The sequence below is a fragment of the Sinocyclocheilus rhinocerous genome, unplaced genomic scaffold (assembly GCF_001515625.1).
Source record: "Sinocyclocheilus rhinocerous isolate Xijiao unplaced genomic scaffold, SAMN03320098_v1.1 scaffold1598, whole genome shotgun sequence".
NCBI lineage: Eukaryota > Metazoa > Chordata > Actinopteri > Cypriniformes > Cyprinidae > Sinocyclocheilus > Sinocyclocheilus rhinocerous.
In genome coordinates this window covers 30,885-49,666 of record NW_015661398.1, presented here as the reverse complement: position 1 = coordinate 49,666, position 18,782 = coordinate 30,885, and the positions used below count along the sequence as shown (strand labels likewise).

Below are 18,782 nucleotides of genomic sequence, written 5' to 3'. Positions count from 1 at the left end.
TACCAAATCACTAAAGAAGTGTTTCTTGAATGTATATTTCTCTTTGTATTTCCCCTCATGTTCTGCTACGTTTGCAGTGATGAAACACTGAGTTCTTGAATGTAACATTTATTGTAGCCCACCCTTTCTATGTTATATGACATGATCATTTTCTTTACTTGCTGAACAATGTCTTTAATTAGCTTGCTGATTTGGGCATCATACTCTTTAGAATTACCTTCCCCCCCTCTAAAAAAAAAACCTTTTCTAGATTTATTAAGCTGTATATACTCTGCATAGCTTGCCATCTTCAAAATATTACACTTTTTGCTTTCTATCCTGAGGTCTGAAAAACGTTCTCTAAGGACCTCCTTCATGTCTTTTAAAATGTCAATGTCTTGGACTTGAGGTGTGTCTTTGGTAATCTCACTCACACAATGATTCCAAAATGAATCAAACTCTCTTTGCAAGATTTGATCATCATTTGCTTTGTCTTTGAGAGTTAAGGCAAGATTTTTGGCCTTCTCAAGGAGAGCATTTTCATTTTGTGTCCTCTGAGCGTCAATGTTTTTCTTCAGGACTCGCTGCTTAAGCACCACATTCAGTTTCCTCTGTGTTTCCCTAACAATGTTTTCCTGTATGTGTGAAACTTTTATTTCAAAAGTTTTTTTCCACTGAATCAGTATACTGGCATTGGTGTCTTTCTCAGAGTATTCTAACATAGATTTTTCCACTTCTGTACTTTTTACATTTAGTTCTCCTTGAAGATGTGTTTCCTTAACCTCATCGTTAATTGCTCCATTTTCTATTTTGTTCTGTAGTCTGTTTTCAATTTCTAGCATGGCCTTCCGAAGGCTCCAGGTCCACTTACTGTATTCGGTCTCCAATTTCCTATATGCGGCGATCTCCAGGGCATTCTTGAAGCTGAACACAAACCGTTCATTCAGCAAAGCCTCCCAGAGATTTGTAATGTGACTTTTTATGTCTGTCAGCATCATGCCGTTTGATTTTGAGACATGAGAAAGAATAGTTTTCTTCAGGTCTTGAATGTTTTCACAGTATGAAGGGTTTGGTGGTGCCATGGGTGGGCTGCCCTCCCAGAGCTGAGCAAAATACATCACATCTTTCTGTACATCAAATGCAATGACATCACTGAAACGTTCTGCATCACAGACTTCACCTTCAGCAGCGAGTTTTGCCATCTCATCCAGTGTCTCCTGCAGTCGTCTCCTTCCCTCCATGTTTTTCTCTCCAGCTGTGACGTCTGAAACGTTCTGATGCACAAACACACAGATCTGTTGGATCAGCTCCGCAGGACCGCGGTGGAGCAGCAGGAGCTCTGCAGACAGAGAGGTGAGCGCATACAGCTGATACAAGTCTTCTTGGCTATTATAAGGAGTGTTTTGGTACTTTCATGCTTCTTTTAACATGAATGCATTGGTAAGTTGTTCTGTCTGCAACTTTAATCAACCGCTAACAGACCAGCGTTGACCCTTGAACATCACTGAAATGTTCCAAGACCAGAACATATGGTCCAGTCTTGAAATTTGAGTTGGTCCAAACTTTTTTGTGTTTTCATTGTTAAAAAAGAAAAAGAAAATTCATTATTGTGTTTAGTGAGCAGATCTTTTCTGTAACATATTATGTAACATTATTATTATTATTTGTGACCCTGGAGCACAAAAGCAGTGTTAAGTCGCTGGGGTATATTTGTAGCAATAGCCAACAATACATTGTATGGGTCAAAATTATAATTTTTCTTTTATGCTAAAAAATCATTAGGATATTAAGTAAAGATCATGTTATATGAAGATATTCTGTAAATTTCCTACCGTAAATATATCAAAACTTAATTTTTGATTAGTAATATGCATTGCTAAGAACTTCATTTGGACAACTTTAAATAGGATTTTCTCAATATTTAGATTTTTTTGCACCCTCAGATTCCAGATTTTCAAATAGTTGTATCTCAGCCAAATATTGTCCTATCCTAACAAACCATACATCAATGAAAGATTATTTATTCAGCTTTCAGATGACGCATAAATCTCAATTTCGAAAAATTGACACTTAAGACTGGTTTTGTGCTCCAGGGTCACATTTATTATTATTATTATTATTATTATTATTATTTCAAGTATATATTTTATTTATTTATTTGTGTGTATTTATTATTTATTTATTTTGACAGTTTCTGAGAAGTTGTGCTCTGATCCAGAAAATGAGGTTGCTGCTATCTCTAATCTGTCCAGTAAGTAAGAATTCAGGTATTTTTGTCATTTTTATCAAAATTTTATTTCCACTACATCTCAAATTATATATGGTATTATGTATATTTGACAGCAAAAAGTTTTCAGGAATGTTTATTTAATGAGCTTCATTTAACAAGAAGTTGTTTGAAGTTGTCAGAAATCTGTTTGTTTTATTACAAATCAACCCATGCAATTGAAGAATAATGTTATTTAATATCACTGATATTGTTACTGTTTTGAATTAAATATATTTTAATATTTTCTGTTTTCACTTTAATTTCAATCAAAGTTTTAGTAGTTTTATTGTGTTTGTAATTTTCATTTGTTTTGTTTTTTTTAGATATGTCTATAAAGTTTTTATTAATTTTTATTTATTTGTTTTAGTTCAGGTTAAACTTAACAAATAAGAAATGTTGCCTATGCAACTAGCTGAAATAAAATCATTTTTAAAATCTTTAGTTTTATTTCAGTTAACATTTTAGTTTAAAGTAATGAAAATGTTTTTTTAGTTAACAATAACAACCCTGTTGAAGAAACACCCATGACTCTGTATTCGTCTGTGAAACACAAGCAAAGATGTTTTCCTGGAAACAGACACAACAGAACACTTTCTCACTGGCAGTGAGTCTGAATCTCTCAGAACCTGCTTTATACTTTAGTATTTTGCAGATGAAGTCAGTGTGACTATATATAGCTCTAATAATAATAAGACACTCACTATATAGAGCTGTTACCAATCAAATGAAATCACAAATGAAGCAACAAAATTCAACTTTGCACTGCAGAGGTGCATCTGAATTGGTACAATTACATCTGCATAAATGTAATGAGATTGATGTTTTCAAAATACAATTTTGAATATAGCAATATGAAAAAATAAAATGATAAATATGAAGCTTTATCTGCCAGTCAGTGGCGGCGAATCACTTATTGAGTGAATCATTTATTCAAATGATTCGTTCAAAGGAGCTGATTGAGTCGGTAATGAAACACCACTGTGTTGCTCGGAAACAGTTCTGCTATTGATTTGTTTGGAACTATTTTCATAGGCAAAATAAAGAAAATAACTTTTGTTTCAATTTAAAATTTAAATTTAAAGCACTGTGTATTTGTATAAAATAAATATCACGTTTGCAATCATGCACATATTTGTGAAACCAGCTCTCTCGCTCTTGTGATATTGCAATCATGTTATAATATGAAAAACAAGATCTCATGCAAGTACTTTTTTGCAGTTATATATTGAATTTTGTGAGCATTTGTAGCTATCAATTTAGTGACACAATCTACCGTTAACAGTAACAAAAAAAATCTAATTAGAAATACGTTTGTGCTTGCGGTTGAAGCAGGTATTTCTACATTCAATCACAGTAATGATGTTAACAAATAAATCAGACAATGCACATGGCAGTTTAGTGATGTCTGCAGTTTATATAATAAATCCTGAGATCAAGACAAGACTGAGACCTTCAAAAAATGGTCTCTCGGTCTCTTGTGCTACAGCACTAGAAATCTCGTCTGCTGCAGTTGCTGTTTGTTTGCTGTGTGAAGTTCTGGAGAAATGTGGTGAGGATGTGGAGGAGATTGAATATCTGTCTGACAGCAGCTGGAGAGCCGTGAGACACGACAAGAGCGACAAAAACTAAGAATCTGTTCAACATCAACAGGTCAAACACAGTAGGATCAGCTGCATTCATGACAGAGAGGAAGGATCTGATCTGATCTGATTTTCCCGTGATAGATGTGAACTGTAACCTGGTGAGTTTTCCTCCGACGATGAAGATTTCCACAAAGAAGAGACTGTTTCTACACATTTAGAAGACAAAAGTGTGCACTTTAGAAAATATGGCAGAGTTAAAACTACTAAACCCAAAAGTCGAAAAAACCCAGGTCCAAAACTATTAACTGAGCTTTAAGTTTTTTTTTTGTTTGTTTCTGTTTTAGATTTTAATAATTGTTAATATTACCTCTGACAGTAATTTAGAATCACATTTCCAAATGTTTTTTAGCTTAATGACAATCTGATGACTGATGTGAACCTGTTGTCATTCATTCACTGTGTTCTGCATGTGGTCAGATGTGTTGTGTGTGTCTAAATTTAGTTGAAACTTATTCAAAGCCATTTTAAAATTACTTTGACTGCACATTCTATGCATTATATTGTTGGTATGACTGAGCATTTGTATTGATAAAGAATTTGCAGCTTGCCTGCAATGAGTCTGCAAATAAAAATAATAAAATATAAGTAAAGTTGCAATAAATTAGGAAAATACACAACAAAATTACTACAACTTTTAAATTAAAATTAAAATGGAAAAATCAAAATTAATTAAAAATATTTAAAAAATTAAGAATTTCAAAGATACTAAAATAACATTGCTATTTAAGCAATATATTTTTACCCCCTTAAAAGGTACTGATAACCATAATACCACCTGTAAAATAAATAAAATAGAAATATAATAGAAAAACATATTCGCCAGTATAAAATTACATACAGTTGTGTTCAAAATAATAGCAGTCCAACATCACTAACCAGACCAGTCAGTGTTTTTGGTAGAAATTATTACTATTACTATTATTTTAAATTTCAAAATATTACTGCTTTTGCTGTATTTTGAATTAAAATAAAAAATGCAGACTTGGTGAGCAGAAGAGTATTATTTAAAAACAAATCTTACTGTCCAAAAGCTTTTGACTGGTAGTGTATTAAATCACAATTAGTGAAACAACAATAACGTGGTAGATTGTTCAAAATTAAAATAGCAACATAAAATATTAATAAAATGCCAAATAAACTTTTAGCGAGCGTTCCTCTCTCATCTCGCGAGAGTTGGCGCGGGATCTGCGCTCTGATGTTTCCGGTAACCTGCGGAGAGCAGCTGGGCCGAAGTTCACCGCGTCCTCCTCATCCTCAGCCTCCTCTACCGGGACATTCCGCTCACCGGGACCGGCTTCACTCGCCACGGAGCTCGGGAACTCATTTACCATTACATGAGAGAGACAGTGAGCGCTGACAGACGCTTTAAACCTCAGCAGACACTCGGAACGATGCTAGCAAGCTAACAGCATCCTGTCGCGCGGACCGAGAAATCAAAATAATGTCTTTATTTATTACTTCTAGTTCATTTATGCTAGTTTTATAAAGTGAATGTGCTTTTTGCTAAGGCACACGTGTGGTGTCGTGTGTTAGCGACAGTAGCACATGTTGTTTATAGGTTACAGGTGATTTTACGGCTTGATTGTTATCTCTATATAGTAACGTTATAAGAGTCCGCATCACATTAGTGTGAATTCAAGTGAATGTCAGCTCACAGTACAGACATTCATACTCCTAGTGTTTAAATATAATTATGATCAGATCTGGACAGTAAACAGGTTGAGGAGTTTTTATAGACTGATCTGGGAACTTGCCAGCTCGATGACAAGCTGTAAATCAGAGTTATTATACAGTAAAGCGCAGTCTGAGCTCGCCTTAGATTAAAGGTCCCCTCAGCCTTTTCAAACATCAGCCATGGCTCCGAAAAAGAGACCAGAGCCCATAGTTATAACCGGATCCGGAGAGGCACAGACGACCTCTACATCCATCGATGCAGCTTCAGAGTAAGTATGTAGTCCAACCTGGAAAGAGAAGATTGTGTGCATGTCACTTGACATCTTTTTCTTTATGTAATCTCAGAGCGAATCTTGAGACCCTGCAGAAGAAGCTGGAAGAGCTGGATTTGGATGAGCAGCAGAAGAAGCGTCTGGCAGCTTTTCTCACGCAGAAAGCCAATCTGGGCGAGCTGAAAGATGATGATTTCCAGCATATCTGTGAACTGGGAGCTGGAAATGGAGGTGTGGTTAATAAAGTGTGCCACAAACCCTCTGGCCTCGTAATGGCCCGGAAGGTGAGTCGCCAACATTTTTCATTTGCCATTTTCATCAGAAACATTCAGTTTGACAGAAGAGTCATCCATGTCAACTCAACCAGAGGTCCCCGGCTCAAACTTTTGATTTTGCTAATATTTTTTCTGAAGAAAGATAGACGTTTATAGTGATGAAAGCCAAAATATTAAATTTCATGGATGAATATTTACTGAGTAATCCACTATTTTGTAGATGGGGGTCAAAATGGCAGTTTTCACCTGAGATTCAGAGTCAAATTACAGGGGGTTAAAAATGACTTCAGAAAGATGGCAGCATCGTTATTTTATTTTTACACAGAGATTGGTAGGTCTGTTAGTAAAATCTGTTGACTTTAGCAATCTTTGTTGCATTATGTGCCAATGGTGACCATTCAAAAATGGGGAAAGAGCACTTTTCAAGTTTTTTCTCCAAAGTTTGCATGCCTGTAACTCAAGAAGTATTAAAGATATCTTAATGCCATTTTAGATATTGGGTCTTAACAAACTTTCCTTTTGGCGTCTTTATTTTTAAGGCCCTATATGGTTCGGTTCCAGAGATATTGGAATTTCAATATGGCTCCAGGAATAAATCGTTCAAATGTACACATTTTCAGTGGCCAAAAACCAAATGTGGGTCAGTTTGCAAAAATATGATGCTTCTTTTCTTTTAAAGAGGAATATCTGAAGAACAAGTAATATTGAAACTAGATATGTATCTTGTTTCCTTCTGTCAGGACAACTGCATTGAACATACCTGTCTTAGTGCCATAAATATTCTTTTTCCAAAGTTTGCATGCCTATAACTCAGGAAGTATTAAAGATATCGCAATATGATTTTAGATTCTAGTTGTTAATAAACTTTTCTTTTGGAATCTTACATTTCAAGGCCCTACATCGTTCAATCCCAAAGATATGGGGATCTCAATGAGGCTCAATGTCCAGATTGTTGAATATTACCCATTTTCAGTGGTCGAAAACCAGATTTGGTCACTTTGTATGCAGCTGATTCTTATTTTATTCAAACAACAATGTCTGAAGAAGAGATAATGTTTAAATTAGAATTGTATCTTGTTTCCCTCTATTAAAACAATTGCATAGAACATAGCTGTTTAACGATTTACTCCTGGAGCCATATTGAAATTCCATTATCTCTGGAACCGAACCATATAGGGCCTTAAAAATAAAGATGCCAAAAGGAAAGTTTGTTAAGACCCAATATCTAAAAGGGCATTAAGATATCTTTAATACTTCTTGAGTTACAGGCATGCAAACTTTCGAGAAAAAATTTGAAAAGTGCTCTTTCCCCATTTTTGAATGGTCACCATTGGCACATAATGCAACAAAGATTGCTAAAGTCAACAGATTTTACTAACAGACCTACCAATCTCTGTGTAAAACTAAAATAATGATGCTGCCATCTTTCTGAAGTATTAATTAACCCCCTGTAATTTGACTCTGAATCTCAGGTGAAAATTGCCATTTTGACCCCCTCTACAAAATACTGGATTACTCCGTAAATATTCATCCATGACATTTAATATTTTGGCTTTCATCACTATACATGTCTATCTTTCTTCAGAAAAAATATATGCAAAATCAAAAATTTGAGCCGGGGAAGCTTCTTAAAATTTAGTTGATTTCACACGGAATGAACCAGACAAATGTCTACATCTCAGAAAACAACTCAAATAATTGCATTTCTTAGTATAAGTTTCACATTTCCGCTTTTAAACCCTCTATCTGTTCTGCTAGACTTTCACAATAAGTGTATAGAGCGCTGCAGTGATGAGATATTTTTGTAAGTTCGCATCACCAGAAATCCAATAGGATTTTCCCACTGGATTAGTGCAGAAAATCAGCTCTGTGACCAAAAGTTTACGATTCTTACGTGTTTTTGTTCGTCATGATAATCTTCACAAATGAACACAACTTTTTGAAGCCTAAATACAATCATCAGAAGTAAAAAGCTACACGTAGGCTATAAACAGTCGCATGACTTCACAACAACTCTTTCAGTCTTTACTTAAAAACATTTTCCATGAAAGTTTGAGTCAGAATAGTTTGCAAAAGTGTGATTATAAACACAATCTAGTGAGTGGATGAGTTTACCTGTTCGGCGTGACGTTTAATGTCCTGACAATCTCTATAGTCCCATTTAGACGGTTGTTAACAAACGCCTATTTCAAGACAAGTAAAAGCTTTAAAAATCATTATGAGAAATTACTGGTGGATTTTATGTCCTAGAATAAAACGTCAAAATATCTTGAACTTGTGTGAACCACAGACTTAATTTCCATCATGTAACCCAAAACCAATTTTAAAAACCCAAACTACAAAAAAATGCATCATCCCATCTCCAGTCATTCTATCATAAATGTCCCCTGTTGATTTCTACAATGATGCTGTCCATAGACATAATGAAAATACCCCACTAGGCGCCTATGTGTGCTGCATGTGTGTGTTTTCTGTGTTTCTGTAGTTAATTCATCTGGAGATCAAGCCAGCCTTCAGGCACCAGATCATCAGGGAGCTGCAGGTCCTGCATGAGTGTAACTCTCCGTACATCGTGGGTTTCTACGGGGCGTTTTACAGCGACGGGGAGATTAGCATCTGTATGGAGAACATGGTACGTTTAGGGGCTTTTTTCCCAATTTTTTTCAGACCAACCCCATTGAGCTAAGATATATACCTGGGCCCGTATTCACAAAACATCGTAAGGCTAAAAGTAGCTCATAACCTGCCGATTTAGGAGAAAATCTTAAAAATAATGGGTGTGTCAGTCCTAAATTTAGGACTCCTAAATTTTTGCTCTACAATATTTCTATGAATAAATCTCTGACAGAGCCAATCACTGTGTGCATAGTTAGTAAGCATGCTAACATCATCCATAGCAACGAGGTTGCCTACTCTTAGCTAAAGACTTCTCTCTATTCCTTAGTAAAAGTTTGTTCCTTAGAGAAAGCTCTTAGCTAAAAACTTTTACTGCTATTTAGAAGAACTCTTAGTAGTAAGATCAAATGTTTTGTGAATACGGGCCCAGAAGTCCCTCTGAGATTTTAAGTAAATAATTTCATAATTTAACAACACTGACACATGCTTGTGGCTCTCTGATGTTGTTTAACAATGACATGATATTCAGGTACATAAATAAAATATTTCATTTTTTTAGTATGTGTCTTATTCTGATGTGTTCTGTTTGGGAAACCCTGCACTAACATATATAGATGGCCTAAACAACATGAATGCAAAACTTCACAACGAGGGCCCTTTAAAAACTCTTAATTGTGGTTATTGGTTTTGTGTGTTTCTCCTTGTTGTCAGGACGGAGGCTCTTTGGATCAGGTTCAGAAAGAGGCTCGCAGAATTCCAGAGGAGATCTTGGGAAAAGTCAGCATAGCCGTGAGTGTTTACTCGAATAATATGTAAAACTCTGAGTTCAATTACAAAAGCCCAACTTCAGAATGTTTTAGATGTTTCACACGTTTTTTTGTGTGTGTACTAATGGTGCACCTATACAATACTAAATTGTATATGTAAGTAAAAACATTAGCTGCTGCATGATTTATGTAGAGTGGTTCTCTACATTATTAAATAAAATGTCATGTGATTTCTGTACTGCTGCTCTGGTGCAGCTCTAAATGTGCGATCTGCCATTAAATGAAAGATCAAATACAATAGAGCCGTAGAATGTGCAGTGAAAGTAATAGAAGCTTGTGCAATATGTTTTAACAGGCATAATTAAGAGTGAAAATAATTTAAGGAAACATATATTTGATACAATGAATTAAGCCAGATGATATGATTCAGGTATCCGATACTGGTATCTGTAACCATTATTGGAAAGTACCAAAAGTGAATGTATCAGCGTATCGTACTCTTTCTGGAAAAAGTATTCGTGCATCACTAATATAGTACTTAAAGCACATTATGATCTGCAGTTGTCACATTTTTTACTTTTAATCTTTTCTTTTTATAGCAATAGTTCCTCCCAAATCTGCATGACTTGCTTTATTCAGTGAAAGGCAAAATGAGATGTCTAGCGCAGTGTTCATGCTGCTCTTTTTCCAAACAATGAAATATCTCCATTGAAGTTCTCAAATTTCATTCATGCTGTTGATATATCAGGGTGTCCGCGGGTCCTTAAAAAGTCTTAAAATGTCTTAAATAACGTTTTCCTAATATAAGGCCTTAAAAAGTCTTAAAATGTCTTAAATTCGGATTCGATGGGTCTTAATTATTTTTGGTCTTAAATAACACCATGACAAGTGAGCTATTTTGCTCAATATTCTCACGACGCAAAAAACAACATTCAAAACACCTACAGAGTGCACATTTTTTCATATAAGGTGGTATTAAAAAGGTCTTAAAAAGTCTTAAATTTAACTTGTTCATGTCTGCAGAAACCCTGTATATGGAAAAAGATGAGTTTGACATTCTGTGAAATTTCCCTGTTGTTTCCACACACAAAAACCCAACTCATATGGTTTTGGAACAACATTTATACCTTTTATTAGATTTCAGAATGTATTTTTCTTTCTTTTTTTCTTCAAACAGGTTTTAAGAGGTCTCGCTTACCTTCGAGAAAATCACCAGATTATTCACAGAGGTAAAGAAATTAATTAACCCTTACTTTTTTCCCAAGGAGCACATGTGCTCGTAAGTTGAAATGCGTAGGAACACATAAAAAAAACAAAACAATGAAAATTCATCAAACAATGTGTTTTTCCTTAATAAACATATACAAGGTGACATTTACAAGCAGAATAATTAAATTTATTAGAGCACAAAAAAAGTACATTGGGTGTTACCTCCGCTTCAAACTTAATAATTATGCAATTATTTATAGGCCAAATTTAAGGAAACATTTTAGAACTGTCTAAAACATGTATATATACTGTACACTGTAAAAATTGTATGATCAATAAGTCATGACAACATTAACTTGTCAAAATTTTCAACTAATTTAAATAAGTTATACAAGATTCAACCTATGTTTTTAAGTCAGTTTAATGTAATTTAAGTTTAAATTACTTATACAGTTGATTGTACTTAAAAAAAAAAAATGTTAGGCAGCAACTTTTTTGCAGTGTATTTATAGTTATTGTGCCTATGAAGTCACATTAGGAAATAATATAATTTCTGTTTTTCATCCCGAAATGTAAGACCTCTTTAAACGATTAAAAGACATTTGTTGTACCAATTAAGAGGTTTAAGAACTTTTATGACATTAAATGTAATGAAATTGTTTTGTTTTAGACTTTTTAAGGGCCTGCTGGGACTTTTATTTGCACACACGCTTCTAAACACATTGTACAGTTTTTACACATCTATTTTTGGTCACAAATATGAGGGCAATGCGTGCACTGTCAAGCCCCGTCTAAACTAAAAACTGAAATAAGTCTAGAATGTGCTAAAATAATTCAGTCAAATTCTGTCAGTATCTGTCAAAAATAATATATATTTTTCTTGTTCACAGATGTGAAACCTTCAAATATTCTGGTCAATTCCCGCGGGGAGATCAAACTGTGTGACTTTGGCGTGAGCGGGCAGCTCATCGACTCCATGGCCAACTCTTTTGTAGGAACGCGCTCGTACATGTCGGTATGTTTCCACTGGTGTTTTAGAGAGGATTAGATGTGACGATTGCAGGGATTAAAGTTCTGTCGCTACGACAGATTTCCGTCAGTTCATAAAGACAGTCACTTGCTTCATTCCTTAAAATTTATTTGTACTACAGAGGTGGCACAGAAGTACACAAACGTGGCTTGTAGGTACATTTTCAGACGTTTAATGAAGCTCAGAGTAGAGGTCTACACGGGTCCAAAAATTCGTACCCGAACCCGAAGAGACCCGTAAATGTGCTACACTGAACCGACCCGGACCCGTCTATTACTTTGAAAGTTGGACCCGGGCCCGTGCAGAACCGAGAAATGTCAAAAATGTACTACCCGGAACCGACGCGGACCGTCAATTATTTGAAAGATGGACCCGAACCCGGCCGGGAAGACACAGACCCGACTGGCTGTGTGTCACGGTGACAAATGACAATTGCGACTTTGCAGTTTTTGTATCTCGAGTCAACTTGCATAATAATTTAGACTGTTTGCCCATTTGGATTATAATAACGATTGCTCATCCAGTGCCATGGCTGCTGACGCTAGCTTTACTTATTTGCTATCATCTCTGTGCTCACATCACTCATGAAGGTATCCATTATCACCGTGGGTGTGCATTAACTCCGCCCACCCTGCTTCTGATGACGTCGCTTGTGGGGGTTTTTTTTCCCACCTTATTTCAAATTACTGACTCGCACTTTTCTCATCCTAATTTTACAAGTTGAAAGTTACAAAACAACACACGCACAGCGCTGACTGACTCTGATAACAGCCGGGTGTTCTCCGAGTCCAGTCGACTCGGGTATTACACACAATGTTAAACAGACCCAGGACCCGAAGTAATAGATTGGGACCCGACCCGGACCCGGCTGACTATTTAAAATATAGCCCCGAACCCGTACGGATCTCGGGTCCTCCGTGTAGACCTCTAGCTCAGAGGTAGCATGAGTGCAATTAAATTCATGTGAAGATTAATGTTTTAAATATAAAATTTTTAATACAGAAATATGATTCAAATAACTGAAATTATACGCTAAAAATGAAACTAAATCCGCCAGCAGGTGGCGGCAAGTCACTGATTTTATCACTGAATCATTCATTCAATTGATTCGTTCCAACAGCTGAATCATTCAGGAATGAAGCAAGTGACTGTCTTTATTAACTGACGGAAATCCGTCGTAGCGACGGAACTTTAATCCCACCGATTGTGTTTAAGTATATGTTTGCATGAATTCATGTTATTTGTGTGTGTGTGCATTCATGCAGCCGGAGAGGTTGCAGGGCACTCATTACTCGGTGCAGTCAGACGTGTGGAGTATGGGTCTCTCTCTGGTGGAGCTGGCCATCGGCCGCTATCCCATTCCTCCACCCGACGCCAAGGAGCTGGAGGGCATCTTCGGCAGGGCAGTGATGGATGTTCGGGAGACAGGGACACGCAGTACATCTGCTCGACCCAGAGCCCCCGGCAGACCCGTCAGCGGTGAGAAAGCCTTTCTTTATGGATGGCAATAAGAGTCTTTGTGGACATTTTCTTATTTAGCTGTGATGAAACCTAAAGAAGTTGTGGGGAATTTCTGTGCTACTACCGTCACCATGATGGAACTGCAAAAATGAGAAAAATTCTTTCGAGTTTTACACTACTGATCAAATGTTTAAGATTTTTTATAATGTTTTTGAAAGAAGTCTCTTCTGCTCACCAAGGTTGCATTTATTTGATGAAAAATACAGTAAAAATACTAATAATGTGAAATATTATTACAATTTAAAACCGCTGTTTTCTATGTGAATATCTGTTAAACTGTAATTTATTACTGTGATCAAATCTGTATTTTCAGCATCATTCCTCCAGTCTTCAGTGTCACACGATCTTCAGAAATCATTCTAATATGCTGATTTTCTGCTCAAGAAACATTTCTGATTATTATCAATGTTGAAAACACTTGTGCTGCCCAATATTTTTGTGGAAACCGTGATACATTTTTTTTTTCAGGATTCACAGATGAATAGAAAGTTCAGAAGAAAAGCACTTATTTGAAATAGAAATCTTGTTACATTATCAATGTCTTTACTGTCACTTTTGAGCAATTTAATGTTTCATTGATTAATAAAAGTATTTAAATCAATTTCAATGTTATTTTTAACAAACTTTTAAATGGTAATATATCACAGTTTCCACAAAAATATTGGGCAGCACGACTGTTTTCAACATTGATAATAATCAGAAATGTTTCTTGAGCAGCAAATCAGCATATTATCATGATTTCTGAAGATCATGTGACACTGAAGACTGGAGGAATGATGCTGAAAATTCAGCTGCACATCACAGAAATAAATTACATTTTAACAGATATTCACATAGAAAACAGCTGTTTTAAATTCTAATAATATTTCACATTATTAGTATTTTTACTGTATTTTTGATCAAATAAATGCAGCTCTGCTGAGAGAAAAGACGTCTTTCAAAAACTTAAAAAAAAACTTCATTCCAAACTTTTTACTGGTAGTGTAAATTCACAGCAATGAAAATTACTCGTTTAATATTATGTTGAATGCCAGCAGGTGTCAGTATAAGGTCACGGATCACTGTAGTATCGGTTGTTTAGGAAGAACATAAACATGAAGTTACTCATTGCTCTCTGTTACCAGTAAACTGGTGTGACTCATAGAGCGTCCTGTTCTCTTTCAGGTCACGGGCCCGTCATGGCTATATTTGAGCTGCTGGATTATATAGTCAATGAGGTGAGAGTCTTTTCCTTTAATCACATGCTTAAGTTTCAGATTGAAAGCCTGGATACAATCTAATAAAAACTACTGTCCTGAAGCTGACGTCTGTGTGTCTAAACTAATAGAAGATTCAGGCTGAGCTGATGACAAATTTCAAAATAGTTTTGAATGCATGAACGTCCAGAGTAATCAGGCAGTCATCATAGACTCAATATTAAGAAAAATGTATATAGAAATGCATATATAGAAATGCATAACGACTTTGAGTGTGTAGAGCACTAGTTTCCAGTGCAGGGCTCTTTAAATCACTGAAAAAAAGAGATCTGATGCTGTTATTATTGATGTATAAGTGTGAATGAAGAATTTTATATGTGTGTTATCTATCAGCCGCCCCCTAAACTCCCTCATGGTGTCTTCACTCCTGATTTCCAGGACTTTGTGACCAAATGGTGAGTGTTGTTACTCAACAGGTGAAATACAGCACATCTTTGGTGTGTCTTCACACGTAATTGAGATCTTGGGACATAATTTCAGCTGTTTTCTTTGCGTTTGTCTTCTAGTCTGATTAAAAACCCTGCAGACCGAGCAGACCTGAAGATGCTGATGGTGAGAGCACATTTCTTATGTTTTCATGCAAAACAATATAAAATCAAAATTGACTCCGTTTACTTTTATGATAAATGTGCTTGATCATACAGTGTCTTATTATTATTATTATTATTATTATTATTATTATTATTATTATTATTATTATTATTATTATTATTATTATTACAGAATGTAATATCAACCAACCATATCATGTCCCACTTTTCACAATCCAATTACATTGTCTTATTATTATTATTATTATTATTATTATTATTATTATTACAGAATGTAATATCAACCAACCATATCATGTCCCACTTTTCACAATCCAATCAAACCTGTTTAGATAATCTCAAGTCTTGCCGATTAAACAGAACATATAAAAATAACACCGAATTCAAAATATGAATTAAAACTGGAATAGCATCTCACTGGGCTGTTGTTGGAGTCAGACTCAGTCGTGACACGTGTGTGTGATCTCTCTTTTCCAGAATCACACGTTTATTAAGCGCTCAGAGGTGGAGGAGGTGAACTTCGCTGGATGGTTGTGTAAAACGGTGGGGCTCAATCAGCCCAGCACACCCACCCAAACAGCTGAATGACACACACACACACACACTCTCTCTCTCTCTCTCTCTCTCTCTCTCTCTCTCTCTCTCTCTCTCTCTCTCTCTCTCTCTCTCTCTCTCTCTCTCTCTCTCTCTCTCTCTCTCTCTCTCTCTCTCTCTCTCTCTCTCTCTCTCTCTCTCTCTCTCTCTCTCTCTCTCTCTCTCTCTCTCTCTCTCTCTCTCTCTCTCTCTCTCTCTCTCTCTCTCTCTCTCTCTCTCTCTCTCTCTCTCTCTCTCTCTCTCTCTCTCTCTCTCTCTCTCTCTCTCTCTCTCTCTCTCTCTCTCTCTCTCTCTCTCTCTCTCTCTCTCTCTCTCTCTCTCTCTCTCTCTCTCTCTCTCTCTCTCTCTCTCTCTCTCTCTCTCTCTCTCTCTCTCTCTCTCTCTCTCTCTCTCTCTCTCTCTCTCTCTCTCTCACACACACACACACACACACACACACACACACACAAGACACGATTCCCCTACAGAATACAAACGTTTACAGCCTATCTGATGGAACACCTGCAAAGCTGCTTATTTTACACTTTGACTTCAATATTCATGGGTGAATCTCATGGATCCAGTCAAGAACATGAACATTTGACGCTCAAAACAAAGAAACGAGTATTTTGATGAAAGAAATTTAAGATCTTGCATCAGGTGATCTTTGTCTTGCCAAAAAAGTGCATTTGCCCCCCAAAAAACCAATGAAATATTATTGAATTATGAAGTAAAGTCCTGTATGGTAGTATTTGTTGTACTGCCTTTAATTTTTACATTATCATTTCATTACTAGTACTTGCAGTAGTATTTCGTACTGTAGTACGCAAAAATACAGTTACTGTAATGTAATTCACCAACAAAAATAATTATGAAAAATGGCTGAAATTACAAAAAGGAAGTTTTGGTTAATTGTCTTGAAAATGTCACAATGCGAAAACAAGCTTAAAGTCTGGTCTTAAAAATAAGCAAAATCTAATTTTCATTTATTTTTCTTTTGATTTTGTTGTATGTTCATTCTTGCGTTTCACACAGACATCAACTACAGACAGTTGTTGCTTTAAAGACTCAATAAAGTGATTGTAGAGGGGATGAACTGATTCTGGGTTGTTGTTGTTTCAAATGGAAGTGAGAAGCAGTTGCGACTTAATATCAAATCTGTGCTATTTTAGTTTTACAAACACGTTTGGCATCACAATCTTTTTCAAAATAAAGACTTGACATTTCATAGTCAGTAACTTAAAAACAAATCTTCATTGTTCCATGTATGTATAATGGGCTCTGTTTATTGATAAATGTTTTATATATGTATATATTTTAAACATTTTTTTTTTTTTATGTAATCTGATTCGTCAGTTGTGACCCTGGACCACAAAACCAGTCATAATGGTCAATTTTTGGAAATTGGATAAATAATCTTTCCATTGATGTATGTTTGTTATGATAATTTTGACCCATACAACGTATTTTTGGCTATTGCTACAAATATTCCTGTGCTACTTATGACTGCTTTTGTGCGCCAGGCTCACATTTGGTCATTAATGATTGATGATGATGCTAGGGTGTTTGCTTAGCAGTTACTAAATAGTTTTTCTAGTGCTTTGCTTGTATTTGGTGTTCAAGACTGTCTGCAGCCTCGGGATTTCTGCTCTCTAGATACGACTTCAATGTAAGTGTGGGATTTTTCACCCGATTTATCTGAAAAGTTCAGCGTTAATACTGATTCTTGAATGAGGAAGTCTAATAATTGTTTGTATTAATGTCCCTCAGAGAAAGTGTAGTGATTTCCTGATCCAGATCACACCGGTTCATCTTCAAACCCAGTTTATGGTAAGAGTTTGCCAATGTGAATTTTTAGCCATGTTGCGATGTGAGGGATGTGGCACCTGTGTCAGCCAGCAGGCGGCAGTATAGATATATTTGACACATTTAACCAGTAATTGAAGCCAAATGTCTAAATTGCACAAGGAACATTCAACTAAACAGATGTTAGTGATGCTGCATATCTCCAGATAATAACATGCTTATTTACTTAGATTTTCAACATAATATTTTCATGTTTTTGAGCCAACGCCCTGAACGTGAGTCAAGCATCAATAATGATTGAATATTTTGACTCCTGTATTTCAAAAATTGTCCGTGGAATTTTCTAGTATGAATCTTTTATTGAGGTCTCTGGTTCATTCACACATGCATTTGTCCATTTTCTTATAAGTCTTTGAAAACATATTTTTACATAATTCTTACTGTTGTAAGAATGTTTTCTTAAGAAGGAAGCCTATAGTGGGAGAATAGGCAACCTATTTTATTCAAGGAATATTTAATCTTAAAATTAAAATTGGCTGAAAATTCACTCACTATCAGGTCGTCCAAGATTAGGATGAGTTTGTTTCTTCATCAGGTTTGTAGAAATGTAGCACTGCATCAGTGTCTCAGCAATGGATGCTCTGCAGTGAATGGACAGAAATACTGAGCAGTGCATGACTCATGAACTCATAATAACATGCTGTTTACTCTCACTATTACTAGCATCTGTGGCAAATCTGTGGGTGAAAGCGTGAAGGTTTTGGCCCGGTCAGTGATTTTTACTAGTGACCCGTGTGTGGGGTCGTGATGGGGCGCGTCTGGTTTTCACACTGATTCGGGGTATTTGCACCGCAGTCATCATGTGAGAATAAAAAGACGGGGTGACTTTAAAGCCTCGCTCACTGCCGCAGTCAGGCGGCAAACTCTGCAGTCATTAATATGCAAAAATGCAAATGAGTGGGTAATTAAGAACAGGAGTTCCACAGAGGCTCTTTGATTGCTAATGAATTCTAATCTGCAAGAACGGGGGGATGGGCTGATGAAAACAGAATGAGGAGAGACACATGCACCCGTTATTCAAACCTCGCTGTTTTGTCCTCTGAATAAGGACGGTTGATCAAGACCAATATGCAGACCAAACGAAATTATTTAAAATAAACTTGCCTTTTCTGAGGGAAATAATGCATGCAAAAAATTGTGACATTTAGAAAAATCACGACCAATCATGGTTCAGCATGCAAATATTATGACGTCGCTGCTGTAAGATTCTTTCAATGTGTGACATTGTTTTCAAATTTTAATCTAAAATCAAAACCAAGTCAATGGAGTTCATATCTCACA

The 18,782-nt window shown here is 36.0% G+C and overlaps 1 protein-coding gene across 1 annotated transcript; it reads left to right on the top strand.

Moving 5' to 3' along the window:
• The first annotated feature begins 5,479 nt into the window (after positions 1–5,479).
• LOC107726325 (dual specificity mitogen-activated protein kinase kinase 2-like) lies at positions 5,480–16,727 on the top strand. The gene is made up of 12 exons (XM_016535871.1): positions 5,480–5,834; positions 5,911–6,121; positions 8,598–8,744; positions 9,440–9,517; positions 10,673–10,724; positions 11,595–11,719; positions 13,000–13,213; positions 14,420–14,472; positions 14,845–14,906; positions 15,018–15,063; positions 15,540–15,660; positions 16,051–16,727. The coding sequence occupies exons 1-11, from the start codon at positions 5,746–5,748 to the stop codon at positions 15,648–15,650; spliced, it is 1,188 nt and encodes a 395-aa protein (XP_016391357.1). The 5' UTR covers positions 5,480–5,745; the 3' UTR covers positions 15,651–15,660; positions 16,051–16,727.
• The last annotated feature ends 2,055 nt before the right edge of the window (positions 16,728–18,782 follow it).

Bases quoted from the DNA above. Each gene is read 5' to 3' on its own strand.
- LOC107726325 (XM_016535871.1), top strand. From the start codon at position 5,746: ATGGCTCCGAAAAAGAGACCAGAGCCCATAGTTATAACCGGATCCGGA. The intron at 6,122-8,597 runs GTGAGTCGCCAA...GTGTTTCTGTAG, and splicing joins GCCTCGTAATGGCCCGGAAG to TTAATTCATCTGGAGATCAA. The intron at 10,725-11,594 runs GTAAAGAAATTA...TCTTGTTCACAG, and splicing joins TCACCAGATTATTCACAGAG to ATGTGAAACCTTCAAATATT.